Source organism: Myxine glutinosa, chromosome 1, assembly GCF_964187855.1.
Source record: "Myxine glutinosa chromosome 1, kmMyxGlut1.1, whole genome shotgun sequence".
In the NCBI taxonomy this organism is placed as follows: Eukaryota; Metazoa; Chordata; class Myxini; order Myxiniformes; family Myxinidae; genus Myxine; species Myxine glutinosa.
Window position 1 is genome coordinate 63,045,700 of NC_136261.1, and position 19,724 is coordinate 63,065,423.

Genomic DNA, 19,724 nt, shown 5'->3' on the forward strand with positions numbered 1-19,724 from the left:
GAGAATGGCAAATTTTTGGGTACAGATCAAGAGAATAGTAAATTTTCGAACTGAGAATAGTAAATTTCCAAGTTCTAATCAAGAGAGATTATAGAGAGATTATAGGGAAGAATGGCAAATTTTCGAATTCAAGAGTCTACTTAATAGGAAGAATAGTAAATTTTTGATTTCAAGAGAAGAGATCACTTTTTGAGTGCAGATCAAGAAACTAGTAAATTTTTGAGTACAGATCAAGAGAGATTATAGAGAGATTATAGGGAAGAATGGCAAAATTTTGGGTACAGATCAAGAGAATAGATCACTTTTTGAGTGCAGATCAAGAGAATAGAACATTTTTGAGTACAGATCAAGAGAGATTATAGAGAGATTATAGGGAAGAATGGCAAATTTTTGGGTACAGATCAAGAGACTAGTAAATTTTTGAGTCCAGATCAAGAGAGATTATAGAGAGATTATAGGGAAGAATGGCAAATTTTTGGGTACAGATCAAGAGACTAGTAAATTTTTGAGTACAGATCAAGAGAGATTATAGAGAGATTATAGGGAAGAATGGCAAAATTTTGGGTACAGATCAAGAGAATAGTAAATTTTCGAACTGGGAATAGTACATTTTTGAGTACAGATCAAGAGAGATTATAGAGAGATTATAGGGAAGAATGGTAATTTTTTGGGTACAGATCAAGAGACGAGTAAAATTTTAAGTACAGATCAAGAGAATAGATCACTTTTTGAGAGCAGATCAAGGGACTAGTAAATGTTTGAGTCCAGATCAAGAGAGATTATAGAGAGATTATAGGGAAGAATGGCAAATTTTTGGGTACAGATCAAGAGACCAGTAAATTTTTGAGTACAGATCAAGAGAGATTATAGAGAGATTATAGGGAAGAATGGCAAATTTTTGGGTACAGATCAAGAGACTAGTAAATTTTTGAGTACAGATCAAGAGAGATTATAGAGAGATTATAGGGAAGAATGGCAAATTTTCGAATCCAAGAGTCTACTTAATAGGAAGAATAGTAAATTTTTGATTTCAAGAGAATAGATCACTTTTTGAGTGCAGATCAAGGTACTAGTAAATTTTTGAGTCCAGATCAAGAGAGATTATAGAGAGATTATAGGGAAGAATGGCAAAATTTTGGGTACAGATCAAGAGAATAGTAAATTTTCGAACTGGGAATAGTAAATTTTTGAGCACAGATCAAGAGAGATTATAGAGAGATTATAGGGAAGAATGGTAAATTTTTGGGTACAAATCAAGAGACTAGTAAATTTTAAAGTACAGATCAAGAGAATAGATCACTTTTTGAGAGCAGATCAAGAGACTAGTAAATTTTTGAGTCCAGATCAAGAGAGATTATAGAGAGATTATAGGGAAGAATGGCAAATCTTTGGGTACAGATCAAGAGACTAGTAAATTTTTGAGTACTGATCAAGAGAGATTATAGAGAGATTATAGGGAAGAATGGCAAATTTTCGAATCCAAGAGTCTACTTAATAGGAAGAATAGTAAATTTTTGATTTCAAGAGAATAGATCACTTTTTGAGTGCAGATCAAGAGACTAGTAAATTTTTGAGTCCAGATCAAGAGAGATTATAGAGAGATTATAGGGAAGAATGGCAAAATTTTGGGTACAGATCAAGAGAATAGTAAATTTTCGAACTGAGAATAGTAAATTTCCAAGTTCTAATCAAGAGAGATTATAGAGAGATTATAGGGAAGAATGGCAAATTTTCGAATTCAAGAGTCTACTTAATAGGAAGAATAGTAAATTTTTGATTTCAAGAGAATATATCACTTTTTGAGTGCAGATCAAGGGACTAGTACATTTTTGAGTACAGATCAAGAGACTAGTAAATTTTTGAGTACAGATCAAGAGAATAGTAAATTTTCGAACTGAGAATAGTGAATTTTTGAATATAGGTCAAGAGAATAGTAAATTTTCAAACCTACTTAAAAGAGAATAGTAAATTTTTGATTTCAAGAGACTAGTAAATTTTCGAACTGTGAATAGTAAATTTTCGAACTGAGAATAGTGAATTTTTGAATATAGGCCAAGAGACTAGTAAATTTTCGAACCTACTTTCAAGAGACTAGTACATTTTTGAGTACAGATCAAGAGACTGGTAAATTTTCAAACTGGTAGAGACCATCAAACCTACTCAAAAGAGCATCCTTCTTCTACATATCATCTGGCAGATTATCCTAGACCCACTCAAACAATGATCCTTCTACCCCTGTTCAAGCTTCATTGAGGATATTGAAGATCATGTGATGTAAGAAGGCTTTATTGAGGATATTGAAGATCATGTAATGTACGAAGGTTTTATTGGGGATATTGAAGATGACGTTGACTTATGGCTCCGCCAATGCTCAACGTCATCTTCAATATCCCCAATAAAACCTTCGTACATTACATGATCTTCAATATCCTCAATAAAGCCTTCTTACATCACATGATCTTCAATATCCTCAATGAAGCTTGAACAGGGGTAGAAGGATCATTGTTTGAGTGGGTCTAGGATAATCTGCCAGATGATATGTAGATGAAGGATGCTCTTTTAAGTAGGTTTGATGGTCTCTACCAGTTTGAAAATTTACCAGTCTCTTGATCTGTACTCAAAAATGTACTAGTCTCTTGAAAGTAGGTTCGAAAATTTACTAGTCTCTTGGCCTATATTCAAAAATTCACTATTCTCAGTTCGAAAATTTACTATTCACAGTTCGAAAATTTACTAGTCTCTTGAAATCAAAAATTTACTATTCTCTTTTAAGTAGGTTTGAAAATTTACTATTCTCTTGACCTATATTCAAAAATTCACTATTCTCAGTTCGAAAATTTACTATTCTCTTGATCTGTACTCAAAAATTTACTAGTCTCTTGATCTGTACTCAAAAATGTACTAGTCCCTTGATCTGCACTCAAAAAGTGATATATTCTCTTGAAATCAAAAATTTACTATTCTTCCTATTAAGTAGACTCTTGAATTCGAAAATTTGCCATTCTTCCCTATAATCTCTCTATAATCTCTCTTGATTAGAACTTGGAAATTTACTATTCTCAGTTCGAAAATTTACTATTCTCTTGATCTGTACCCAAAATTTTGCCATTCTTCCCTATAATCTCTCTATAATCTCTCTTGATCTGGACTCAAAAATTTACTAGTCTCTTGATCTGCACTCAAAAAGTGATCTATTCTCTTGAAATCAAAAATTTACTATTCTTCCTATTAAGTAGACTCTTGGATTCGAAAATTTGCCATTCTTCCCTATAATCTCTCTATAATCTCTCTTGATCTGTACTCAAAAATTTACTAGTCTCTTGATCTGTACCCAAAAATTTGCCATTCTTCCCTATAATCTCTCTATAATCTCTATTGATCTGGACTCAAAAATTTACTAGTCTCTTGATCTGTACCCAAAAATTTGCCATTCTTCCCTATAATCTCTCTATAATCTCTCTTGATCTGGACTCAAAGATTTACTAGTCTCTTGATCTGCTCTCAAAAAGTGATCTATTCTCTTGATCTGTACTCAAAAATTTACTAGTCTCTTGATCTGTACCCAAAAATTTACCATTCTTCCCTATAATCTCTCTATAATCTCCCTTGATCTGTACTCAAAAATGTACTATTCCCAGTTCGAAAATTTACTATTCTCTTGATCTGTACCCAAAATTTTGCCATTCTTCCCTATAATCTCTCTATAATCTCTCTTGATCTGTACTCAAAAATTTACTAGTCTCTTGATCTGTACCCAAAAATTTGCCATTCTTCCCTATAATCTCTCTATAATCTCTCTTGATCTGGACTCAAAAATTTACTAGTCTCTTGATCTGTACCCAAAAATTTGCCATTCTTCCCTATAATCTCTCTATAATCTCTCTTGATCTGGACTCAAAAATTTACTAGTCTCTTGATCTGCTCTCAAAAAGTGATCTATTCTCTTGATCTGTACTTAAAATTTTACTAGTCTCTTGATCTGTACCCAAAAATTTACCATTCTTCCCTATAATCTCTCTATAATCTCTCTTGATCTGTACTCAAAAATGTACTATTCTCTTGATCTGCACTCAAAAAGTGATCTATTCTCTTGATCTGTACCCAAAATTTTGCCATTCTTCCCTATAATCTCTCTATAATCTCTCTTGATCTGTACTCAAAAATTTACTAGTCTCTTGATCTGCACTCAAAAAGTGATCTCTTCTCTTGAAACCAAAAATTTACTATTCTTCCTATTAAGTAGACTCTTGATTTCGAAAATTTGCCATTCTTCCCTATAATCTCTCTATAATCTCTCTTGATTAGAACTTGGAAATTTACTATTCTCAGTTCGAAAATTTACTATTCTCTTGATCTGTACCCAAAAATTTGCCATTCTCCCCTATAATCTCTCTATAATCTCTCTATAATCTCTCTTGATCTGTACTCAAAAATTTACTAGTCTCTTGATCTGCACTCAAAAAGTGATCTATTCTCTTGATCTGTACTCAAAAATTTACTGGTCTCTTGATCTGTACTCAAAAAGCGATCTATTCTCTTTTAAAGTTTCTCACTATATAAATAACATGAAATCTGGTTATTGTTCCGCCTGTGATAAACAGTACAATCGATATGATGTTCATGTCTGGACCATTAAACATGCTATTAATACATCTGATAAGAGTAAAAAAAATATGATAAGATGTGAACCTTGTAATAAGCTAATTAGAGTATTTATTAAAAGGAAACATAATCAAACAAAGTATCATTTAGATAATGTTCTTAACGGTTATAAAGAAGAAGAGATGACACATTGTGATCTTTGTGATAAGGATATGAAGAAGACTAGTTATAGATATCACATCCTAACCAAGAATCATATGAATATGTTGTCCCAAATTTAATTGAGTTTCCTGACTCTTATTTTCAATTTTTCATGTTTTATTTTAAGTAAAAGATAACTGGTATATAGTGAAGTTTTTTTACTATATAAATAGTATGGGTTCTACTTACTGTGAGAGTTGTGAGCAGAACTACAAACATATCAATAAACATTATAAAACACAAAAACATTTAAAGAGTAAAGATAATAAGTATTGTAAGATTTGTAAGACATGGGTTCTGAGAAGTGGGTATGAGCAACACTTAGATACTCAAAAACATTTGAAGAATCTCAAACCAAAGGTTCTTCCAAAGGTCTATTGTGAGCGCTGTCAACACTACATCCTCAAGAAGGATTGGAAGCGCCATGAGAAGACAAAGAAACACCAAGTTCCATATTATGAGATTGAAAATTTAGATGGTGCTTTCAAAGGAAATATTAAAATTAGATTGTTCCGTTTCAAAGATCCAGTCCCCCGTTCTCTGGGAGCTGCTGTTGATCTTACAAAGGAAGGAATAGATGATCAGATTGATGAGACTATATCTGAAATGGGAAGTTGTAAATATTATTTGGGGGCTAAATTGGTTCTTCGTAAAAAGGAAGATCCACCATTTAACTTTTACCTACATACAACAACTTACATGGTACTTAATAAAAATGATTATAATAGAAATAAAGAACAGGTCTTTAATGAGCTTAAATATAGTGAATATAATATTGATGATCTTATTGTCGGAAGCGGTCTCACTGTTGAAAAGGTTCTGTTTGTTGATGTTCACATTTTTAAATCTGATCCACTACAAGCAAGATCATATATTCAACTTCCTAAAATCATCAAAGATAAAAATGCTATAGTAAATATTCAGAATACTGATAACAAGTGTTTCTTGTGGTCTGTACTGGCATATCTACATCCAGCAAAAGAACATGCTGAAAGAGTAAGCAATTATATGAAATATGAAAATGAATTGAATATGAAAAATTTGAAATTTCCGATGACTCTTAATAATATTCCAAAGTTTGAAAAGTTAAATAATATTTCTATAAATGTCTATGGGTTGACTGAAAAGAATAAAGTGCAGATTTTACAAATCTCAGATGATGAGAAAGAAAAACATGTTGATCTCTTGTATTTCCGATCTGGTGAAATTGAACATTATGCTTATATCAAGAACTTTTCAAGATTAATTAAATCACAAGTCTATTCTAGAAAATGTAAAGTTTATCCATGTCGTCGGTGTTTGAATACATTTCATTCACAGGAGAGATTGGATACTCATAAACAATATTGTTCAAATGAGAAAGCAACAGTCATTACACTTCCTAAGCCTGGTTCGAAAATTTCATTCAAAGATCAAAATAAAACAATTAAACATCCTTTTGTGATATATGCTGATTTTGAGAGTATCTTGGAAAAAATAGCAACAGCGGCTCCAGATCCAAAAGAATCATACACAAATAAGTATCAAAAACATACTCCTTGCGGATTTTGTTATTATATCAAATCATCCGTTGGTGATAAATATAACAAGGTAGAGGAGTATAGAGGCTCAAATGCCCCAGAGGAGTTTGTGAAACGACTAGAAAAAGACTGTGTTCGATTAACCACGATAATGAGAGAAACCAATAAACCAATGTACTTGACGAGTGAAGAGAAAAGGGAATTTAGAAAAAACAATGTCTGTCATATTTGTGAGGAGAAAATTGGTAAAGGTCTAAAGGTTAGAGACCATTGTCATCTCACTGGTAAATAGAGAGGTCCGGCTCATCAAAGTTGTAATATTAATTATCAACTCCCCTCTTTCATTCCTGTCTTTCTTCATAACAACGCTCATTATGATACACACTTGTTTATTAAAGAGTTGTCAAAGACTCCTGGGAGTATCAGTGCTATTCCAAGTACAGATCAAAAATACATCTCCTTTACAAAGATCATTCCAACAAGACCAACTACAAGAATTCGATTCTTGGATACATATAAATTCATGGCTAGTCCTCTTGCTAACCTAGTTAAAAATTTGAAAAAATTTCCATGTTTGGAGAATAATTATGAGGATACGGAACTCCTAACACAAAAGGGAATTTACCCGTACGACTATATGGATTCATTTAAAAGATTTGATGAAAAGAAACTTCCTCCAAAAGAAGATTTTACAATATTCTAAATAATAGCAATGTTTCAGATGATGATTATGTACATCTATCTATAATGCCAGTAATCTCTGTGTGTCTGTCTGTGACCGCTGTTTCTCGACAACCACGGGTCCGATATACTTGAAACTTGCCAGGTATATTGCTGGGGACCCGAGGATGTGCCTTTTCAAGGTTTCATATTAATCGGACAAGTAGTTAGCGAGCTATGTCCAAAAAACGATTCAACCAATCAGAGAGCAGCGAGCTATCACGTGTGCCGAACGTGGCGAACAGACTCTGCCTCGGACGGCACATTTGAGAGCGTATTCATTTATTTCACGTTGGCAAACTATGTTGGCGTTAAACTATGTTTTAAAACTAATTAAAACTAATTTGCGATTCATTCGCTTTCCTGCGCGTTTGTGCACGCTATGGCGATTTCTTTACCAAACTCTGCAAGCCGTTCGCTTTGGACCAAACCATTTCATGTAAATAGAGGGGGGGGATTGTCACCGTACTCGCAAGCCGTTCGCTTTGGACCAAACCATTTCATGTAAATAGAGGGGGGGGGGGGGGGATTGTCACCGTACTCGCAAGCCGTTCGCTTTGGACCAAACCATTTCATGTAAATAGAGGGGGGGGATTGTCACCGTACTCGCAAGCCGTTCGCTTTGGCTTTGCGAATGGACCAAACCATTTCATGTAAATAGAGGGGGGGGATATAATTTTAGATATATATATAGTACGGGCATGCCCTAGTGCTCAAAATGTTTGGAAAAAATACAATATCAATAATATGGGTGATTAACATGATCTCTATCTCAAGACTGATGTCCTTCTTCTAGCAGATGTATTCGAAGCATTTAGAGCCGTGTGTCTTTCTGGATATGGCTTGGACCCTGCTCATTATTTCACAGCACCGGGTCTTGCTTGGAGTGCTATGTTGAAAATGACTAAACAAGATTTGGATTTGATAACCGATGTTGATATGCTCCTGATGATAGAGAGAGCAAAGAGAGGGGGAATTTCACAAGTCTGCTCATCAAGATATTCAAAAGCAAATAACAAATATCTTCCAGATTATGATCCAAAGAAAGATAGTTCCTATCTCATGTATTATGACGCCAACAACCTCTATGGGTGGGCAATGTCCCAAGCACAACCTTATGGAGGATTGAAATGGGAGAGTGATCATGAGGGTGTTCTAGAAAATATTCTGAGATCAACACAAAAAGAGTTGGATGAAAGGAAAGAAGGGTATTTCCTGGAGGTTGATCTAAAGTATCCAAAAGAACTCTTTGAGAAACATAAAGATCTTCCTTTCGGGTGTGAGAAAGAATTGACAAACCCAGAGTGGTTGAGTGAATATCAGAAATCGTTTTATAAGGGATCAAGAACAGAAAAACTTTTAACAACATTCTTTGATAAGAAGAACTATGTACTACATCAGAGAAATCTTTTACAATTTGTGAAACATGGCCTAATTGTTGAGAAAGTTCATCGGGTCCTGAAATTCAAAGAGTTATTGGTTAATGAAATATATTGATTTTAACACTCGAAGGAGAACGCTTGGAAAGACTGACTTTGAGAAAGATTTTTATAAGTTGATGAATAACGCGGTGTTTGGGAAGACTATGGAAAATGTTAGAAAGAGACAAAATGTCAAGTTGACAACTTCCTGGGAACAAACTTCCAAACTAATCAACAGACCGAGCTTTGAGCGTGTTGAAATCTTTACAGAAAACTTTTGTGCTGTTCATATGATGAAAGAAGAAATTGAGATGGATAAACCGATTTATATTGGTACTACTGTTCTCGATCTATCAAAACTACTGATGTATGAATATTATTATGAGAATTTGAAAACAAAGTATGATGATAACGTCATGTTGATGTATATGGATACGGACAGCTTCATCCTGAGTATCAAGACAGATGACGTCTATGATGATATGAAAACAGATTCTTTAATCTATGATACAAGCAACTATGATGCTACTAGTCAGCTGTTCTCGAATCAAAATAAAAAGGCGATTGGAAAGTTCAAGGATGAGCTTGGTGGAAATATTCTGAGTGAGTTCATACCATTGAGAGCAAAGGCCTATGCGTATAAATATAGAGTTGGGAATGTGGAGAAGTGTGATCAGAAGCTCAAGGGGATTAAGAAAAATGTAATTAAAGAAAGTATAAATTTTGGTCATTATTATCAATGTTTGATGAGTGGGGGGGAACAATATCGAAAGGTAAAAGGGATTAGGAGTTATAAGCATGAAGTATATTCAGAAGAGATAAATAAACTAGCACTAGGAGCATATGATGATAAACGATATATTTTAGAAAATGGAATTGATAGTCTCCCTTATGGTTATATAAGATATATAAGTGATAAGATATATAAGTGATAAGATATAAGTGATAAGATATATAAGTGATAAGATATATATAAGTGATAAGATATATATATATATATATATATATATATAAGTGATAAGTTAAAAAGGGGGGTTAGGGATTTTAAGGGCTACCGCCGCCTTTTTTACAAATAAATAAATGATAGAACCAAGTATTAACCAGACTAAAGGGTGGAGGTGTAATCAACCTTGGTATATAAATGGAAAACATAATGAGTGTGAGAAATACCAGATCCGAGAGGTTGAGAGGATCACTGGTCAGAAGATCCTCAAGACTGATAAACGTATTCATTTGTTAAGTGGGGTAATGGAGGGCGGGAAGAAAAATATATTAGAGTGGAGTGAGAACTTTGATGGTTATCAACCGGATAATAAATATTATAATTTTAAAATGGTATGTGGATCGGGAGGAGGACAGACCAGGTCCCTCCGTGAAACATATCATTTTATAAACGCACAGAGAAAGGTACTTGATGTAAAGTTTATCAATATCCTAGATGGGGATGAGTTCCATAAGAGAATGGAGTTGTTTAAAAAATTAGAAAATGAGCAAATATTCATAGGATCAATGAGGAATTTTGAATGTCACGTGGTCCTTGGAGGGTAAGTAAGGACTCCCCCATTCACTTACATGTAAAAGGAGAAGGGGGTGTCGCGGTAATCGGGGGGAAAATGGGCAGTTTGGGAAAAAGTCTCATCTAAATACATGGGTGTCCTGGAAGCCCCATTATCTCCCGACTGGTGTACTTACTTTTTCCACATGCAAAATTTGCATTTATGTTTATTTAAATTACACAATGGGCTACAAAATGTAAATGTTTCATGATGTTTGTTATATTATATCACCTTTATCTATCAGCATTGTTGAAATAAAGATCAAATAGCATTATGTTGAAATATTTTGAAAAACTCAAAACTTTACACGGGGTGTACTTACTTTTTCACGTGACTGTAGCCTTTACAGCCAAATCACTTGGTCATTGGCATGTCCAAATATCAGCTTCCTAACTCAAAAGGTGCCTGAGATAATGGCGAGAAGAGAAAGGAAATGTATAAGTTCTTAATTAATCGATAATAATTAAATAACTAATCAATTAATTGATTAATCAAAATACCAAAAAATCTGTTTTTGCCAAAGCACTTGCTCACTATTGTGCCAAAATTTCAGCTTCCTCGCTCAAAGGATGGCTGAGATATCGCCTGGACAAACAAACAAGAAAACAACCAGAGTGAAAACTGAGTACTCCCTTTCAGCGTGTGTCATTGCTGAGCCCCCTTTGGTGCCCGGCAATGATGTTATGCAGCGCCTGGAGATGGCATAGGAAAGGAGCGGTGTACAATTAATCGATAATAATTAAGTAACTAATTGATTAATCAAAAAACAAAAAATATCGTTTTTGACAAAGTACTTGCTCACTATTGTGCCCATATTTTAGCTTCCTAGCTCAAATGATGGCTGAGATATCGCCCAGACAAACAAACAAACAAACAAACAAGAAAACAAACAAACACGTACATATACATTCAAAGTACACCTACCCCCATGCGAAATAATTAAATATCCTCCAGTGCGGCATTGCCGGAGCGCCTCTGGCGCCCGGCAATACCGCTGTGCAGCTCATAGAGACTGTATTTGGAGGGAGAGGTGCACAATAATTGATTGGTTAATTGCATAAATAAAATCAATAAAAGACTGTCAAAAAATATTTTCTTAATCAATTGGCTAATAGCATAACTAAACCCATAGTGCTTCATCCAAAGATGTAACTTTCAGAAATTAAATTAAATGAGCCATTAATAAAAAATTAAATAATTAATTTATTAATCAATAAATAATTATTCGATTTATTGATCAATCAATAAATCAAAAATACCCTTTACAGCCAAATCACTTGGTTATTGTCATGTCCAAATATCAGCTTCTTAGCTCAGAAGGTGCCTGAGATATTTCCCAGATGAGAAAGAGAATAAATAACTGATTAATAATGAAAATAAATAAATAATAATTATAAAAAAATTAAATAATTATTCAATTGGCTAATATAACACATAAACCACCACAATTTCATCCGAATCTGCAACTTCAAAAAAAAAAGTCATTAATTGAATAATTAAATAATTAATCGATCAATTGATTAATCAATAAATAAAAAATAGCCTTTACAGCCAATCACTTTACAGCCAAATCACAAATCACTACTTACTCACTATTGTGCCCAAATTTCAGCTTCCTAGCTCAAATGATGGCTGAGATATTGCTTGGACAAACAAACAAAAAAACAAACAAGAAAACAAAATAACAAACAAGAAAACAAGAAAACGAACAACTGGAGTAAAAACTGAGTACTCCCTTCAGCGTGTGTCATTTCCGAGCCCCCTTCGGTGCTTGGCAATGACGTTATGCAGCGCCTGGAGATGGCATAGGAAAGGTGCGGTGTACAACAAGAAAACAAGCAAGAAAGAAAACAAGAAAACAACCAGAGTGAAAACTCAGTACTCCCTTTCAGCACGCGTCATTGCCGAGCCCCCTTCAGTGCCCGGCAATGACGTTATGCAGCACCTGGAGATGGAATAGGAAAGGAGCGGTGCACAACAAACAAACAACCAGAGTGAAACTGAGTACTCCCTTTCAGCACGCGTCATCATTAGGCCCTCTTCCATGCCCGGCGATAATGTCATGCAGTGTCTGGGGAAGGGATAGGAAAGGAGCGGTGTACAATAACATGATCTATAAATTGGCTCACGACAGGGATGAATATAGCAAGGCCATGAAGGGGGCCAGGGGGAGGTGGGCGGTGATTAGGGATGGTGGCACGAGACATGTGACAAAGAGGGGCGCACAATATTGAAGGTGTGGGAAGGATATTTCAAACGGCTGTTGAACCGGGAAGGAAGAAACGGCAAACTGGAGGAGGTGGAGGAGTAAAGTGGTCAAGGCAGGGCAATAGCTTGATACCATTGGACCTCATCTCTTATAAAGGCAAGAGAAGGTGGAGAAGAAGAAGATTTCTTCACCCTTTCACCTCGAGACTTTCAACTTTTACACCCCTTCAGTCATTTTGACCTCTTAGACCTTAACACCATTTGGACCTCTAACACCTTTCAGATAGATTGAACCGCTTGGACCCTTGACCATTTTGAGCTTTAGACCACTTGAACCTTTTATAGTAACAATAAATAACACCACCAATGTTCTGAAGACTGGTGTTGGCTTAGCGGTCAAGGTAGCTGACTTGAGACCTTACGGTCCTGAGTTCAAGCCCCTGTCGTGCCGTTTAAATAACACCAGGTGAGTTGACCCAGCCTGTCATCCTTCCAAGGTTGGCAAAAATGACTACCAGCTTTCTGGTAATAGGTGGCACTGCACCAGTTGCACAGCCGTACCCCCAGAGATTGATGCAGCCAAGCAGCCACAGGCTGCATACAAAACAACAACCAATGTTACAAATACATTTGTACAAAGGAAATGTTTGCCTTATGATTGGTGTAAATCATGACAACACAGCAACTCACTTGCAGTCATTTTCCTCAGTTAAAGCAAGCCTGTGCCTCTCTGTCAATGCCTGGTGAGGCGAGCATAGCGACCCGATCTACGCTACTACATTATATAAAGATATTATGCACCTACCCTATTGTTAACTTTGGATGATTTTCATTTACAGGGAAACAGCCAGAAAAAGTTGGGGATAATGTTTGGGGAAAAACAAGCATTTGTCTTTTTCACCTCCGGAAGAACTGCAAAAATAATGGTGAGAACCTTTCCCAAATGCAATGCCAAGTACTCAACTCATAGTGGGAGAAAACTCCATTTTCTTCCACGTCAATTTTATTTTGTACTGACAAGTTCTCCTCTACAGCACCTCATGTAAGCAGGTAGGTGCTATAGAGGAGACAAAGACATTACCTGTGTTGTAATTGTCATAGTGTATGCACTGGAAATTAAACAACACAGCAATAATAGCCTTGCCCATGAGATATTCAATACTAGCCTTATTTCAGAACCAGAACAGGACTAGATCTGGTATTCTGAGATATTCCTCGCGAGTGGAAGCAAGATATCAGAAGCAAGTGGGTGACCTAATAATCTTATCTCCCATCTTGAAGGTTGTTTGGTAGTTTTTTTTTCTCTGAATGTATCAACAGCAGTGGATGAAACCTTTCAGCATATTCTTTCACTGTTGACAGAAAGATGTCCTCGAATGCACTATGATCTACCTTACTGCTGGCAGTGGCAGCCCTGGGGCTCGCAATGGGAAGATATTCCGCACATGGAGGATGTTGAGAAGCAATTCTGCGACCCTGAATTTAACAGGTCAGCCGTTTACATTGTGTACGTACAAATCCCTATTGTATTGCTGAATTAGGATTTTAAAATATACTGAAACGCAAAAGAAACTTACCACCTTTGAAACCTTTAAATATCAACAATAACACTGCGTGTAGTGAACTTATTGTGTGAACTTATTTGTGAACTTATGTGTGAACTTATTTGTGGACAATAGTGTCCTCACTGTCAGACAAAACGGTCACGGATGGTCACTTGAACCTTCAATGGTCACTTCCTAGCACAGCTGTTGAACAGCCGTTTTGACTGTCAGTGATTAGCCAAGGGGTGCGGGATGATTTTAATGAGCTGCACGTGATGTCTTGATATTGGCTTTAAAAAGGCCAGTGCAAAATGGGCATTTCAATCAACATGCCACGATTGTCAAGGGATCAACGGCAGCGTGCCCTGGGCATGCTGCAAGGCGGACTGAGCTACCGTGAGGTGGCACGACGCCTTGGCTGTTCACACAAGACGATATCGGCCCTGGTGGACAGAGACACCCTCCACAACTCTGCAGATGACAGACCTCGATCAGGGAGGCCAAGAGTCACCACTGCAAGGCAGGACAGGCAGATGGTCCTGAGATATTAAGATCACCTGCGGGATCGATTCCGTCCAGCATCCCGCACTGCGGCAGAAACTCCGGGGCGTGCAAACCCATGGATCTCCAATGATACTGCACGAAGACGACTGCATGACTATGGTCTGACTGCCAGAAGACCATACAGAGGCCCCGTGATGACGGCTGCCCATCGCCGCAACCGACAGAGATGGTGCCAGCAGCATCAGCGGTGGACCTTGGCGCAGTGGAACGAGGTCGCTTTCAGCGATGAGTCAAGGTTCTGTGTGGACAGTCCTGATGGGCGTGAGTGTGTCTGGAGAAGAACTGGCGAGCGATATGCCGATTGTTGCGTGCGTCAAGCCAACAGGTGGGGTGGCCCAAGTGTGATGGTGTGGGCCGCCATATCAGGCCGGTACAGGACGCCACTGGTGGTTGTGGATGGGAATCTTAACGCCCAGCGGTATGTGGATAACATCCTGCGACCTCATCTGCTGCCATTCCTGCTAGACTACCCAGAACTGAGAACCTTTCAGCATGACAACGCTTGTCCCCATGCTGCTCGCTTTACCACTGCATTTCTCCAAGGCGAGAACATCAACACCATGCAGTGGCCTGCGCTCTCCCCTGACCTGAATCCCATAGAGCACCTTTGGGATGAGCTTGGGAGACGCGTAGTTGGCAGGGCCAGGACACGGGCAGAGCTGCTTCAGACATTGAGGACTGAGTGGGACAGAATCCAGCAGCAATCCATCCAAAGACTGGTAGACAGTATACGCCGACGACGCACTGCCTGTATCCAAAACAATGGTGGCCACACACGCTATTGAAAGGGGACTGACATTGCACCCTGTGCTGTTCTGTACTGTAGAACAAACTGATGAGATGGTGCATCTTGGTCAAAAACTTGACATGTCATCAATAAAATGCCAATGTTTCAATTAGCAATTGTTGGTTTGTTTTATTTTGAACTGTTACAATTTTATTACATTTCAAACAAGTGGTAAGTTTCTTTTGCGTTTCAGTATATATTATTTCCCCAATTATTTTCCCTGTTTAACCCATTCCCTGGAATGCGGGAGACGTGTGTGTGTGTGTGTGTGTGTGTGTGTGTGTGTGTTTTTTTGTTTTTTTTTACGATTATTATTTATTTATTTTAGTTATTAATCACTTTTGTTTTCTTTCTCATCTGGCCAATATCCAAGGCACCTTTACATCTCGGAAGCTGATATTCGGACACGACAGTGACCAAGTGATTTGGCTATAAAGGATATTTTTGATTTATTGATTAATTATTTATTGATTAATTGATTAATCAATTATTTATTTATTTATTTCGAATAACTATCTTACTATAATTCACCAAATGTCCGTCTGTCTGTTCGAAGGTTCCGTAAAAACTGCTGAACCGATCGCAAAGATATATTGGGTGGGTAATCCTGGGACCCCTGGGAGTAAAATAGGCTATTTAGTTTTCCCAATTTCAGCTTTGGTCTCCAGCATTCTCAGGTTTGGACTCCCGCATAACATTCGCATTTGCATAACGTTCATTGTGACGATGTTCTCATTATGACGATGTTGTGACGATGTATGTGTTCACGGTAGTGTTTGACGTGACGGTGTGAACGTAATTTCGTAATGTTTTTCGTTTCGTAATCCTTTAATGAATGTTTAATGCCCTTCGATGTCTGGGGCCGCATGTGCCCTACACTGGACTGGCCAGCATGTACCTTGCCCTTCGCCGTCATGCTCGGGTAAACCGCTGAGCCCCATCACGGTCCGAGGAATACAGATCTGGTGGACAAGGACGTGACACAGCTGCACACCAGTCTCGGAGGCAGTCCGAGGAATAAAGATCTGGTGAACAAGATCGCAACATAGCTGCACACCAGAGCGCTAGCAAAGTCCAGCTTAAAGTGGCTCTAACGCAAAAGAGGAGGATTGGAGCAGTGTTTGATGTCCAGCACTTTGAAGAAGCTGCCTATCCAGCAAAGCAGCAAGGTCACAAGCTGCCAAGTCTGTATGATACAGGACGTAAGTGCCCCTTCTGCAAGGCCCACTGCTGGAATGACGAACGACCTGGATTCTGCTGTGAGAAGGGCAAAATTGCAATCAATCTGCTCGAGACCTACCCTGAAGATTTCAAAGTTCTGTTCGACCGAAAGGAGTTTATTGAGAAGATACGCCAGTTCAACAATGCCTTGGCCATGGCATCGATCGGAATCAAGGAGCACTTCATGCCAGGATTCAGCCCCATGGTGAAGCGTCAAGGTAAAGTTTACCATCACATTGGACCACTCCAGCCAGAAAGTGATCAATCGCATCCAACGTTCGCTCAAATATGGTTCCATGACAGTGACGAACTGGAAAACTGACTGCGATTTAATGAACAGCTCAACGGTAATATTGACATTCTGAAGACTCTCCAAGACTGGCTGCATCAGAACAATCCCAACATCCAGTCTCTGATATCTGCACTTGAGTTGATGGAAGCAGACAACAACATCACCATGGTTCTGGATGCAAGAAAGCAGCCTTCAGGTGAGCATGCTCGATGTTACAACCTCCCGCCGGCAAGCGAGGTATCCATCATCATACCCGGCGAGCATGTGGACCATTTGAACATCATCCTCTATAAGCGTGAAGGTGGACTTCAAACCATCACCTAGCTGCACCGGAGCTACGCTCCTCTTCACTATGTGCTGATGTTCCTGCATGGTGAAGAAGGATTCAAGATCGACATTCCTCATGCAAAAGGCCAAGGCACTATATCCCCAAGTGAGTTCGCAAGGTTCCGCCTTCAGATCAGAGATCAAAATTTCAATCAGGTCATGAGGTGTCGACGACTTACTCAGCAGTACGCATGCGATCAGTATGCCAAGGCTGAAGCGTCAAGACTTCGGTGGGCAAGAAACAACCAGAAGATGATCCGTGCAGACAAGTACCAAGGCCTGATGGATGCTATAGATCACCACGAAGAGATGCAGGCTGGAACAAAGATTATCCTACCACCATCCATCTATGGCTCTCCTCGATGGTACGCTGAAGCCTTTCAAGGTGCTATGGCCATTGTCCGATCCCTTGGGAAACCTGATATGTTTGTGATATTTTCCTGCAACCCACAGTGGCCAGAGATCAGAAATTCACTTTTCCCAGAAGAGCAGCCCTGCGACCGGCCTGACGTAACTTCACGCGTCTTCAGTATCAAGCTTAAATCTCTCATGGCGGATCTGAAGAGCGGAATGCTTGGAGAAGTGGTGGGCTACTTAATAATAATAATAATAATAATAATAATAATAATAATAAAGGAGTCTTATATAGCCCCATCAAGCAGAGTAAACGACCCTCATGGCGCTTTACATTATCATGTGAACGCACACACACCGCACACACATACACAAACATACACACACACAGACACACCTTCACTCTTGCCCTATTCCTCTCCCTCCCCATTCAAAACCCACAGATGTGTGCTCCCCCTCCTCCTCCCCTCCCTCCCCCGCACATGTACACAGACATACTCTCGATCTCTGTCCCACCTCAAACCAAAGGGAAAACAGGACTTAGACTTTGAAAGACTTGTGAAACAGATAGGTTTTGAGGGAGGTTTTAAAGGCAGGAAGAGAGTCAACATGTCGAACAGAGGAAGGCAAGTCATTCCAGAGCAGAGGTGCAGCAAAGGAAAAGGATTTTCTCGCCAAACGACTTGGTGCTGGTGTGCGGCGGCTCTAAGGTCATAGAGTCGTCGCTTGAACGAAGCCGTCGCCGAGGTTCATAGAGAGTGAGCAAATCGGAGAGATAGTGAGGTCCCGTTCCACACAATGATTTATAACATAGTGTGCAAATTTTGTGTTGCACACGGGCAGAGACAGGCAGCCAGTGTAAAGATTCAAGGAGCGGAGTAACATGGTCAGACTTCTTCGCCTTACAGACAAGACGAGCGGCAGAGTTTTGAACCTTTTGTAGCTTATCCAAGAGAAACTGAGGGCAGCCAGCATACAAAGAATTACAATAGTCTAGCCTTGAGAGGACAAGGGCACAGACCAGAGTTAGAGCAGCTTGAGGAGTAAGAAAGTGGCGAATGGATGCGATCTTTCGCAGCTGAAAGTATGCTGATTTGCAAGTTTGAAGTACTTGCTTGGAAAATGTCATGTTACAGTCGAAAACCACACCACGGTTCTTGGCCGACGAAACAAAGTTTACATCGGTTTCACCAACATGAATAGTGGTCGGAAGTGAACATTGTAGATGTTTGTACATTGTAGAGGTTGTACATTGTAGAGGTTGTACATTGAACATTGTACATTGTAGAGGACATCTGTGCGATCTTACAATCATAGACTCGGTTTTAGCATCGTTCAGCTGAAGTTTGTTTTGGGTCATCCACGCCTTCACGTCGGCAATACAGCCTTCTAACACTTTAACAGTGGGCACGATTTGTTGAATCGTGCTTCCTTTGTACAGCTGATTGCCGTCCGCAAAGGCGTGGTGATCAACTGAATGTCTGGCAACAAGATCAAATAGAGGCTGAGTGTACAAAAGAAAGAGGATAGGTCCCAGGACTGAGCCCTGGGGAATGCCAAAGCAAAGCGGAGAAGGGGCTGATTTCTGGCCATTGACAACAACTGTTTGCACTCTATCAGTAAGATAGGACATCAGCCAAGAAAGGGGAGTACCAGTTATACCAAATGTGATTTCAAGACGACGAATTAAGACACTATGGTCAATCGTGTCAAAGGCGGCAGACAAGTCCAAAAGAGCAAGAACGGAAACCTTACCACAGTCAAGAGAGGTCAGAAGATCATTGGTTATTCTTAGGAGAGCGGTCTCGGTGCTATGGCCTGGTCTCTATGCTGACTGGCGAGAATTGAATTTTTTTTTTGAAACTAGATGGTCTTTCATCTGCGATAGCACAATTCTTTCTGTGATCTTTGACAGGAAAGACAGGTTGGAGATAGGACGGTAATTTTTCATGTCGTTAAGGTCAAGGGTGGGCTTTTTAAGAAGTGGTTTAACAAGAGCTTGCTTAAGGAGAAGCGGAAATGAACCCGTAGTCAGAGAATCATTGATAACTGCAGTAATAAATGGGAGGAGGGTGTCCAAAAACTCAATAAACAAATCGGTGGGAAGGGGGTCGAGATCACATGTTTTTGTGTTTGCCTTGAGGATTGTACATTTGACAATTTCCTCAGTAACAGGAGTAAACGAACTAAGAGGTCGTCCGTGAAAGCAGTGTTCAGCATCATTGAAGGAAAGGAGTGACTGCTTGTCAAGATTGTTTCTTATTGACTGAATTTTATTGTGAAAGAAATGCAGGAAGCGTTGGGGTAGTTCGTTTTGAGGAAATACAGTGGGAAGAACGGATTTATTTTTGGTGGCAAACAGGCGGTTGGTAATGCTGAACAGTTGCTTGCAGGAGGAGCTCCTAGT

General features: G+C 38.7%; 1 protein-coding gene across 3 annotated transcripts in view; it reads left to right on the plus strand.

The window, feature by feature from the left end:
- LOC137424643 (protein mono-ADP-ribosyltransferase PARP12) overlaps positions 1-19,724 on the plus strand; it is a 109,898-nt gene that overhangs the window by 57,537 nt on the left and 32,637 nt on the right. For all 3 annotated transcript variants that reach the window (XM_068112329.2, XM_078772402.1, XM_078772404.1), the window contains exons 8-9: positions 13,068-13,154; positions 13,591-13,717. In XM_068112329.2, the coding sequence (XP_067968430.2) occupies positions 13,068-13,154; positions 13,591-13,717 (214 nt within the window). The remainder of the gene's footprint in view (positions 1-13,067; positions 13,155-13,590; positions 13,718-19,724) is intronic.